The sequence below is a fragment of the Antechinus flavipes genome, chromosome 2 (genome assembly GCF_016432865.1).
Source record: "Antechinus flavipes isolate AdamAnt ecotype Samford, QLD, Australia chromosome 2, AdamAnt_v2, whole genome shotgun sequence".
NCBI classification, from domain to species: domain Eukaryota; kingdom Metazoa; phylum Chordata; class Mammalia; order Dasyuromorphia; family Dasyuridae; genus Antechinus; species Antechinus flavipes.
Window position 1 is genome coordinate 53,297,256 of NC_067399.1, and position 12,106 is coordinate 53,309,361.

The 12,106-nt window shown below is 41.5% G+C and overlaps 1 protein-coding gene across 8 annotated transcripts in view; it reads left to right on the forward strand.

The window, feature by feature from the left end:
• The window catches only part of KLHDC4 (kelch domain containing 4), an 86,779-nt gene that overhangs the window by 67,216 nt on the left and 7,457 nt on the right, over positions 1 to 12,106 (forward strand). For all 8 annotated transcript variants that reach the window (XM_051974806.1, XM_051974807.1, XM_051974808.1 and 5 more), the window contains 2 exons: positions 5,686 to 5,764; positions 11,019 to 11,227. In XM_051974806.1, the coding sequence (XP_051830766.1) occupies positions 5,686 to 5,764; positions 11,019 to 11,227 (288 nt within the window). The remainder of the gene's footprint in view (positions 1 to 5,685; positions 5,765 to 11,018; positions 11,228 to 12,106) is intronic.

Here is a 12,106-nt window from a genome sequence, read left to right on the forward strand (position 1 = left end):
CTTTGTTAAATCTTAGTTAACAAGAATATTTCTGGAGGAAGATCGATAGCATTGACAGGTCAGTAAGAAAACAGGAAGGTTCTTCTGAAACCAGGCTGTGTATCCTGATATCCACTAGATATCAGAATGGAGGGGTGCCTTTGAATTTTTAAAAGTAGCCTCTCCTTGAATTTCTCAAAAGACAATTGCAGACCCTCAGTCTGGATTGGAATTGTTGTCAGTCAGTAAAGCAGAGTGTGATCAAGGCCCCTTGTGCTGGCTGTGTGTGTTCTCTGTATGAATGATAACAGTTATTTTGACAAACCCCACATGACTTGAGAACTGACAGCACTCAGCTATGCACTCTGTGCTCAGTTTGGTTTTCCCCGCCCCACCTCGTTGAGTTCCATGGCAGGCAGCTGTGCTGCCGGCAGATCTGTCTCTCTCGTCCTCTGCCCCTCTCCCCCACCCCATCCTGCTTCATATCTGTACCCACACATTCGTCTCCCACTCATGGTTCTAATTTAAAGCAATCAGAGCAAACCCTCCCCCTCCCCCCCCAAATTGTAAAACAAACAATTAGTATATAGTATTTTTCTGGAAATTGTTTTCATTTTTTATGTAAATTAACTGAATTTAAGGGCACGTAGAAATCTGAGGTCAGAAAGGCAACCTTTTTTAGTTTGGGGTTTTGTTTTTTATTTTTGTTTTTCATTTTGATTTTGCATCTGGGCAGAGAATTGCCACCGTAGATAGAATTAGTCACTATCTGTTACAGCATGTTTCTACCAAAGTCTTCTGGCATGAAGATGGCCCAACAAGCCAGGAAAGCTTCTGGGAGACCCCTAGTGACAGTACCTCTGTCACCTGACGCCTCACCAAGGGAAGGGTCCCAGGGTACGGGTTCTTCTGGGGATGTTTCATCTCTTATGGTCTTGGAATGAGAGTAGGGGGCTGGGACTCCCAGCCCTGAGGACCCAGACCTACCAAGTGTCCCCAGCCTAGAGACCCAGAAGCAGATCGCATATCCTCCATAGCTTGGGGGAGGGTTGCAGAGCTGGCACCAGGCCAACCCTGAGGACCAGGCACCAGGACTTCACTGACATTTTTACCTGGCCAGAACTTTGTACTTGCTCTGGGACAGTCTATGGACTCCCACTCAGTTGTTTCAGTGTCATACTCAGGTTAGAACTGCTTGAGATGGGGGCTTCTCTCTGGATGCGCCGGGCCGTGTCTCTCAGGTCTCCTGCATTAAGAACATCTTTCCTCTGCTGCTTCTCCCCTTCTCCCATCCCTTTCCACCTTGGCCCAGCCCATCATGTCTCTTTCCCCCCGATACTCCCATGGGGCTCTTTGGTACGGTCATTCCATTAAGAGATTCTGTTTCATCCATCTCTTCCCATCTCTAGTTTAGGCTGCTCCTCCTTTCGTGCTCCCCAGTAAGCTGGACCAAGAGATAGAGTCGGTCTGTTTGTCATACCTTTCCTGGACCTTTCATTGGCCGCCATCACTGCATTAGCAGCTGAGAAGAGGAGGGTTTCCATGAGCAAGAAAAAGCTTCATTGAATTGATATCCCCATTAGGCACCCCTTTCTCTCAGACACCTTCCTCTGCCCTGCCTTGGGTTACACTGTTTTTGTTGACATTAATTGCTTCATATGCAATATTCCTTTCCCACCTCTGGCTAGTTCATCCTGATAGCTGCCTTCTGTTCTAGGGATCCTCAGCCTTTTGAGAGTCTTTCCTCCCAGGGGCTGAGTTATCTTTATGCTGTAACTCCCAGATCTTTCTCAGTAGCTTAATCTTACTTTTTCTCCTTCACTCCAGTCTCATGCTGGTAACAACCTCCTGGGCACAGCACCTCAGGGTCCCACTCTTCCCTTGAAGCCTTTCTGTCCTCCAGGCAGCCTTATTTCTTTTAAGAATGTTACCGTCCCCCTGTCACTGAGGCTGAGGCCAGTCTCCTGGAGGCACTCCATGCCTCCCATTCCTTCCCATGGCTACCCCCCATCCCTTCTCTCAGCAGCCTCCTCATGAGCCTCTCTGTTTTCTGGCCTCCAATTTCAGATGCAGCCTTTAAACATCTGTTAGAACTATCTTCCAAAGGCCCTAGCATTCTTCTGATCTAAACTGCATTGAGTCCAAACCGTTAATAGTGAGATGAAAAAATACCCCAAATTATAAGTAATTCAAGAAATGCAAATTAAAGTGAATCTCAGGTTCCCGTTATAGCCATCAGCTAGGTGGTGCAGTGAGTAGAGCACCAGACCCGAGTCAATCCCAGGCACTTACTACCTGTGTGACCCCAGGCAAGTCACTTTGTCCAAGTTTCTTTACTCCTAAAATAGGGTTAATAATAGCACCTAACTCCTGGTATTCCAGTGAGGCTGAAGTGAGATATTTGTAAAGCATTTGGAAACCTAAAAGCATTGCATGATTGCTTGCTACTGTATTATGATTGCATGAACTTCTGCTGAGTGAAATGAGTAGAACCAGGAGAATGATTTATACATTAATAACCATATTGTTTTAAATTTATGTTCAATTAACAAAAATCTATTTCTTCCCAACCTCTTCCCCTCCTCAGCTAAAAAACAAAAACAGAAATTTTCATGATTAGGCAAAAAGCTCAAACAGACCCCAGCACATTTTGACACCTGTCTCCTTGGGGCCTGTCCTGAGGGCAATGTGTGACTCTGGAAGCTGAGGGGGGGTTTTTGGAGTTTTACATCTCCTAAAGACTTACCAGCAACATTGTGAAGCCAGACAGCCTTAAAGGGCAAGACTCACCTCATTTCCAGACAGGGTATTTGTGATAGAATATGCCGCCCCACTTCTGCTACACAGGAGGGTTCAAGGCACAGAATGAGCAGGACTTCCTTTAGTTGGACGGTCCTTATTTGTTACAAGGATTGTTGTTCTTTCTAATCTGAGTAGGGGATGAGGGAAACAGAAAAACCAACCAATGCTTGTTGATTGAGGGGAGGAAATATATAATCTTTTAAAAAGCCTTCAAGAGAATGAGTTGCAAACTCCTTCGCCATTTATGAAAGACCTTCCACCATCTGGCTCCAGGCTCTCTTTCTGGCCTGTTCTCATGCGGCATCTATGGCTGCCCCCTATGTTCTAACCTCTGGAACCTAGAACCGCAGAATCCATAGCTTAGAAAGGAAGAACTCTTGTCCATCTTCCCCCACCCAAGGTTCTCGCCTTGCAAGGCTTCTTAGCCTAATGCTCATTATTCTAGGGAGCCAGAAAGTCACTGGCAGATTCTGTCCATGCGATTTTAGTTACCTAGATCCACTTTGGGCAAATAAAATTAAATAACACTCTAGACTGCACAAATGGCCCAGATCCTTTAAAATGGAAAAATAATTTTTAAAAAAAGCCTTTGTAATTTGTTTTTCTTGTATCTGACTATCGATGTGACTAGTTTCAGATTTTGGTAGTTTTTAGTTTCTAGTACTAGAAACTAGTTAACTAATATTTTAGTGTATGTGGTGAATTTCTTCTTATTAGTGACCTTCTTGGGATGTAATCATAGAAATGGAATCTCTGGATCGAAAAGAATATGGGCATTTTAGCAACTTTATTTGCCTAATTCCAAATTGCTTTTCAAAATGGGTGGTACTGATTGAAAGCTCTCCCAGCAATATATGATTAGGCCTAAATTTCCCAAACCCCGCCAAATAAATTATTGCTATCTTTTGTCATCTTTGCTAATTTAACACAGGTAAAATGTATCGTGAACCTTCAAAATACAATATTGTCATTATCATTATTGAAAAGGAGGCATAGATCTGGTGTAAAGGGATGGAACGTAGGTTGTAAGATCCCTATGCTTTTTATCCACCAGTAGATAACCACAGGTGAGGTTGTATTGGGATCCTTTGCTGTTGAGGTTTTTTTTGTTTTGTTTTTTTGGTTTGGTTTGTTGTTGCTGCTGCTGTTGTTATTGTTGTTGTTGTTGTTGTGTGTGTGTGTGTGTGTGTATGTGTTACGTTGCTTCATTGTTTGCAGTTGGATTTTGGTTTTATTTTTGCTCTGTGATTGGCTTTATTTGGGTGTTTATTTCCTGTTTGTTGCTGTTTTTGCTTCTGCTTTTACTCTTCTTTGGTTCTCAAATATCTGAGTGTATATACTGTCAATGAAGTTAAAACAGTTTTCTAAAAAGAAAAAAACATCACCTGTGGTAGTTCTGAATGGTGCTACCTCATAATAGAGCAAGTCGGGTGAAAGCCACTGTGGGGAGCTCCAGGGAGAAGAAGGGCGGGAGGAAGATATTTTAAGCTTGAACATATGGTAATCGGAGCTGTCAGTTTTTTCCTCTTCACTTTCCCCCCCTCTCCATTCTTAATTAGAGAATGAGTTGTCAGTCATATACTTAAGTTTGAGATAAGAAAGTCAAGGTACAGAAGTGATGATCACTTACTAAAATAAATCCATTTTTTAATCTACTCATCCAGCATGGAAGAAAAAGAACAAGAAAACCAAGCTCACATTACCAGGAGCTCCAGAGCAGGTCTCTAACAAATGAGACCAAACATTTAGGGCAGCTTCTCCTTAGATCAGGTCTTTTAATATCCCCCAAGATGAATCCGACTGCTCAGATGGATAACGTGGTTAAATAGAGGCAGCAAGATCCATAGCAGAAGCAGTGCTGGTTTGGGGGGGCTGAAAACGTTGATTCAAATGCCAACTCTGCCACTTAAGATATAAAAGAACTTAATACAAGTTAATTAACTTTTTTGGGACTCGCTTTCCCTTTCTGCAAAACAGGGGGAATGATGTCCCTTCCAGCTCTAAATCTCCCTCTCAATCTAAAGTTTTTCACCAGGGGATTATGGAGAAATTTCTAAGAGTTTTGAACTGGGATAGGGGTAAAAAAAAAAATTACAGTTTAATTTTCACTAACTTCTAATGTAAATTTGGCATTTCCTTAATTTATAAAATTTATAAAAAAACAAAACAAAACACCTTGATGATTTTGAGAAGGGAGCAATTCATTATCTTCACCTGTAGTGTTCTGGTTAGTTCTCTGGAAGTTTTGGGGACAGCCTTCTTTTCAGCAGAGTAATCACCATGAGAATAGCCAGATGATAAAGTCCAGACAATAAAGACAATTTATTGTCTCCTTCACAGTCTATCTCCTTGCCTGGAGTTCGGCTAGCTTTCTGGAGGTTCTCCGGAATGTGTCTTGGTTTCTGTGGGGATGGCAGGAGGACCACCACGATGGTCTCTTTCTTGAAGTCTTTCTCAGTCCGAGGGCTTGTGCTTCAGCCTCCAGTCCTCTGTCTTCTCTGAGTCTGACCTTGACCCTTCTGAATCTGTTTTGGATCCCATTCAGTCTCTCTCTAGATTTGAATCTGGCCTCTTAAATACTCTATTACAATTAAATCCATTCATCATACTGAGTATAATTCAATCATTATATCACTAGGGAACCATTATTTGTTGTAAGATTAATTCAGTCATATTAGAGAACCATGCTAAACTAGATAGCCATTGTCTTATCGCTTCCACTGAGTTAACACCTTATAAGAGTTCTTGTTTCAAGTACAGAATTCTGGCCCAAACATTCACCCATCTGCCTGAGGGGGCACACACAAATTTTAAGAGCTTCTTTTCTTATGAAGATGCACTGGATGGTTTATTTGGGTGTAGAAGTCAGTGCTGATTACTTGAATCTCCCTTTTCCTTTTGCAGAGAGTGAAGAAGGATGTTGACAAGGGCACTCTGCATTCAGACATGTTCCTGCTGAAGTGTGAGGAAGGCAAGGAAGAAGGTACAGTACCTGCTGGGCCCCCGGTGCCAGTCACACCAGCCCTGATTCTAGACATCTGTTAAAAGCCAGGTCATCTTTTTTCTCCACCCATGAAGGATAATGAGGAGGGCTCGTCAGAGCTTGCATGAAGGTGGGCCGAGTCGGAAGCCAAGCACAAGATCAAGTGGGGAATCAGAGTTCAATAAGGGAACGTCAACATTCTGTTTCATAAATGCACATGACCCACGTGCCAGAAAAGCCTCCTCTGCCTGGCCCCTGCAGCGTGGGTGATCCTCACGTCAGTCAGAATCCCAACTGCTTCTACCACGTTTTGTTTGAATAGTGTTGTCTGTTTAAATTGTTGTCCTGGCTTGTCCACCATGGATGAGTTTATGCAGAACTGTGCGTTTTCCATAACCTTGATGCTGGAGTTTAGAGCCTTTTCTGGGGCTTTCCTTCTGACTTAGAGACTCTGTTCCCACTGCTTGTCCCTCTGTCCCTGTACAATCCTGGGCCCAAGGAGACCACAGGCTTCTCAAGATGAAGGATTTTTTTAAATCAATGAGGAAATGCAGCCCCAGAGATCTGATCCAGGATTTCAGCTCCCATTCTGGGCTGCTAGACTGGCTTTCCAGTTGTAGCACTCTCACCAACTGACCAGCTGTGTGATCTTGGGTTAGTCATTGAACCTCTTTGGGCCTGAAGCTTTTCATCTGTAAAATAAGAGGCCTGGATTAAAGGATTTCCATGTTCTCAGCTCTGGGTCAGCATCCCCTGAAAACTGTCCTTAAATCTATTTTAATGTTAACAACAACAAAATGAACGATAATTTAATTTTTCCTTTCTTCTTCTCCAAGATCAGGTTCAAATCCTTTCATGGTGTTTCACACATTTAAGTGATATAGAAAGCTGTGATGAATCGGGCCTCACCTTGTAGTGTTAAGTAATCTTTCCCTCTTTTCTTTTAAAGGGAAGAATTGGTTCTGAAGGTGCCTTGTAGGGGCTTCACCCCATAATTAGAAAGCTCTCCATCCCCTTAGAACACAACTTAATGCAGGGGCCCCAGCTGTGGTGGGGAGCACTTCCTCACGGACAGCCTCCTTCTTTCCCCGGATTTTGCCATTTGGTCCGAGGCTATCTGGTGTCTGTACAGTCTGACTGTACAGTCAGGCACCCACTGATGGGGATTGTAGGGACCCCCAAGCCTCCTTATCTCCAGGGCAGGACCCTTCTAAACTGTTAAAGGCAGTCAGGTGTGACGTGGGTAGAGCATTGGACTTGAAGGTAGAAAACATCTGGGTCCAGATCCCTCCTTTGGCCTCTTGTGGCTGTGTGATCACGGACAGGTCACGTGGGCTCGCCAAGAACTCTTTTCTTCTGGCAGATGCGTTTATGATGCTTGTTTCATAGCATGTCCTGATGCAAATAGAGCTCTTTACCACATGTAAAGGGCTGTGGAGAAGTATGTCTGCTCGCCGCATTATTATCATTGTAAGAGATCTGTTTTAGAGGACAGAGTGTTCAACTTACTGTCTTGTTTGGATTTGTGTGGACTTTAATTCGAGTTAGTCTGATAAGCCCAGTGCCGAGATACAGGGACCAAAAAGCCGTTAGTCCCTTCCTTTGGGCAGCTTACCTTCTGTAGGAGGAAGGGGATGTGTCTGCAAAGTAGAAGGGAGGACGCTCACAATTGGAGGACTGCCTTCTGCAGGAAGGGGGAGATGGAAGAGGGAGGGGGCCCAAGCCAGCAGAGTGTGTTCAGATTCAGAGTTGGGGCAGTGGGCAGTGGATTTCAGGGAACACCCAGTAGTGCAGTGTTCTCAGAAAAGAAGCTTTGTGAAGGACTGTGGGGGAAAAACTTGGAAAGGTAAGTAGCTTTCTGCTTGCATGGCAGCTTTCCTTTCCCCTTATGACATGGGTAGGTCCTTGGGGGCAAGGTCTGGCTCTTTTTTTGTGTCCCCCATCACACACACATGTACACACATACCAAATATGCCAAATTAGCTGCATTTCAGAGAGACACACATAATAACAGGCATTTGTAACTGCTGCTAGATATCCTCCCTGGTGTTTTTCTCCTTTTTAAAAGAAATGAATAATTTTTGCATTTACCCACTCCAAAGTGGTGTTTCAGAAATAGTAAACATTAGAGAAAATGTTGTCAGGACCTTGAAGATAACGGGCCCACAGCCGCAAAGGATTTGCTCACTAGATAACCCTGGAGAGAGGTAATTGCTTTCTGGTTGGTGACTTCAAAAACTATCTATACATTTAGTATTTGAGTGAGCAAGAATTTTTTTTCCTTTTGTGTAAAATATTTGGTACTATGAAACTTTTATGCTTCATCCTAATTCTTTAAAAAAAAAAAGATCATTAAAAGATATTACTCAGCTCACAGTGAAGTATCAGAACTTACATGATTTTTAGAATTCTAAGAACAAATGAAGGCTTAAGGTTGGTGTCTAATAAGATATAACCACTTCTAATAGTAATATTAGCGCTAAAATTTCTGAAGCACTTGAGATTTTTAATGTGTTTTTACAAGTGTTAACTCCTTTGATCCTGAAAGCACCTCTGGAAAGTAGGTGATGTTAGCTTTCCCGTATTTTAGATGAGGAAACTGAGACAAAGTGATTAGATGACTTGTTCAGGTTCACACAGCTATTAAGTGTCTAAGATTGGGTTTGAACCTGGGCTACCACCTAACTCTCCTATGCTGAGATTGATAACAAAAGTGGTATTTTCTTAGAGCATCAGGTGCTGTACTGTGAGCTATACAGTGCTGTACTAAGGTCAGTGATTCTAATTGGGATTTACTTTAGGATTACTTTAGTGTTGTATTAGTTGTGCTTTTATTTATATATGCTTATTCTCAAGTATTAGAAAATTTTCATTTTTTATTCATTATGTGAAGATGTTCCTTTGTGATTATTTCAGAATATCCAGCCCTTATTTTCTATTATATGTCTTTTATAAATTTTTCCAATAAAATATTTTGAATTCTTTCTTACTGATTTACACATCTAAGAATTACTTATTACTTAGATGATTATTCTTCTTTGATTTTTGTCTTTTCTGTTCCTTCCTGTGGAGAGAGGAAAGGTGGGGTGTTTGATCATTAGATTGGATAAGTGGATGTGCTAGACTTTTAAAAATCTGAGTAAGGAAATTCAGCCACTTTATATTGATTGTTTGTATTTTGCCTGAATCACTGGGCTATGTCACACAAGATAGTTGGATAAAGGTTCCTGAAATGGTGGTACTCCAGAGGTACTCATCTCAGTTCAGTAGAATGGAAGAAATTAGAATAGAAAACATTTTTTTTCCTGTCAATTCCATTGTTTAAACTTACAATTAAGTGGAATTCCCTAAATTGAAGAATTTTCCTGTGGAAGATGGATATGATTTGTTCTGTTTGATCCTAGAATATAGAGCTAAGAGTAGAATGTGAAAATGACAAAGGCTGATTTTGGTTCTTTGTGAGAAAAAGAAACTAAACAGTTTGACTTTCTTGAAAGATAATGAAATGAACTTCCCAGTGAGAGGTCTGGGAAGACCACTTGTTTGAAATGCTATAAAGGCGATATTCAGTCAGGCAGTGTGGTGTTTGTTTTCTAAGTCTCATTGTGTGATGGCAAAAAAAAAAAAAAAAATTGTTGTACTTTTAGAAGGAACAACAAGTTCTACATAGTAGATTTGCAGTTTCATGTGCAATAAAAAGTTTCGGTCTGAAAGTAAAAAATAAAATTAATTAAAAAAAAAACTCAGCATCACCAAGTGAGGATCTTTTGTCACCAGATATGGAGAGAAAGGATCCCTTGTCCCATGAATCAAATGCAGTTTTCCATGGTTACTGCTGAGTCCATTGTACTTTCTTGCCATGTCACCCTCTCTACTCAGTCAATTAGTGACTCCCTGTTGCCTTCAGATCAAATGCAGAATGTTCTCCTTGGCATTCAAAGTCCTTCATCACCTCTCCTTCTCCTTATTTCTAGGCTTCTTAAATCTTGTTGCCCAACACTTACTCTTTGATCTGATGACATTGGCCTCTGATTGGGCTCCATGCCTTGAATGTTCTCTCTCCTGACCTTATTGGCTTCCTTCAAGTCCCAACTAGAATCCCACCTTCTTTATAAAGCTGCCCCCCCCCCCCTTAGCTGCAGAACCTTTCCTCTATTACTTCCTATTTATTCCACATCTGTGTATATTTGTTTACATATTGTTTCTCCTATTACACTGGGAGCTGCTTGAGGGCAGGACTCCCTTTTGCTTCTTTTTGCAGACCTGTACCTGACACTTAGTAATAGATATTTCTATTGACTGACTAATTTGTCTCTTCCTTAAAATATGTACTCTGAAGTGTGAAGATTGAGGGGGTAGTATAAATTATATTAGGACATAATTGAAGCTTTAAGGGAAGGATAGGAAAGACATGGGTTTTTAGGGTAATTTAATGTAAATAATCACAAACAACGTTGTAAAAAAAAATCACAGACATGGAAATAGTTAAAGCAATCATCAACCTTCCTTACCAATCATCAACCTCTGATACGTATAAGGTCTAGACTTTTAAGTTAACTTTAAGATCCAAGGTTTAATGTGCCCTGTGGTCCTCAGATCCACCAAGACCTGCCCTGTGACTTTGGACAAGTCCTTTGTCTCCGACTTGTTTTCTACATCAGTAGAATGTGGATTAATGGTAACACTTGCTCCACAGTGTTATTATGAGGATTAAATGATAGAATGTATAGGAAAGGAAGCACTTGGCAGATCTCAAAGAAACCCACACATGTGTTAGCTATACTACCCTGATTATGTGCCTCCTGTCTGTAGACATCTGGGGCCATTATTCTTTTTTTTTTATTTAGATGTAATTTATGTTGTCTTATGTATCTTATGCTTATGTTTCCATTTCTCCTCCATTAGAATGTAAGCTCTTTGAGGGCTGGGACTGGTTTTTTGTTTTTCTTTGTATCCCGTGTTTAGTGCATAGTAAATATTTAATCAGTTCTTGTTGACTCATTATCTTACACTTAAATAAATAAACCGGGCGTTTCAGAATTTGTAAATCAGTAAAAGAATGTGCTGACCTTGGCCTGTTTTCTTAGCCAGCATCCCTGTGGAAGGTTACTGTGGCTAGCCAAAGGAAGGCACTCTCTAATTTTTCTCTTCTCTTAATATGAATTTTTCTGTGCCTTGGACAAGGGGGGGAGAAGGTTTCCATGACTGGATAGAAAAAGGCCCATTTTTCTCTCTTTCTGTGATGCTTGTGCAGACAAATGGATGTGGACGCGTGTCAGTCCCTCAGGAGTAAAGCCCACTCCCAGGTCCGGGTTCTCGGTGGCCATGGCTCCCAGTGGTCGAACGCTGCTTTTTGGGGGTGTTTGTGATGAAGAAGAAGAAGAGAGCATCGAGGGGGACTTCTTCAATGACCTGTATTTCTATGATATCACCAAGAACCGCTGGTTTACAGGACAGCTGAAGGTACTTCCTTGAACCCTTTCTCCCACCTTAAAGAATTACAAATTATAACAGAGTAACCAGGGATACACTCTTGTGTGTGTTTTCTCCTCACTTTGTGGCAAGGGATTCCTTCTCTTTGCTTTTTGATCTATCTGGGGGACAGTGGAGTTTGTCTCACACCTTACCTCATCCTGGGAGGTAGGTTCCTTCATTGTCTCCATTCTCCAGTTGAAGAAACTGATGCAGGTAGTTTAATCTTGACCAGGGTTCTACAACGAGTAACTCTGAGACCATATTTGAACTCGGGACTGTCTGGATTCAGGTATAGCTCTCTATCTACTGCACCACCAAGCTGCTTTGTAGAATGAGACAATCCTGGATCATTAGACTTTGTTAGCAGAGGAAGTGTAGTTTCCCTGAGTAAGACCTAGGCCCTCATGCTTCAGACCTCCCCTGAGAGAAATAGAACTTCCCCCTGACCTGGGCTCATTCGTTTAGAAGGATTTTTGTTTCCAGAGGATTTAATAGAGATATATGCATTCTATTTTTTTTTTAAATAAGCTTTTATTGATATTTTCTGTTTCTTACCTCATCATAGTTATCCTCAGTAGCCCTCTCTCTTCCTCTCCCCCAGAGCTTCTCCCATATGTCAAATAGCATTTTTTAAGAGAGGGAAAAAAGTCCACACAACTGATTGTCACATTGGCAAAGTCTGAAACCCTGTGCGGTGTGTGACCTCAGTGGGTCTCCCATTTAACAAATAGCGTCCTCTTCTCTCTTCCTATACCTGCTTGATTTTGATACTTGTGTTATATTTGTTACATTTGATTTTTCAGTGTATAATTGTTATTTCCATTTAGGTCATTATAGTTACCATATATTGTAGTATTGGCTTTCCTG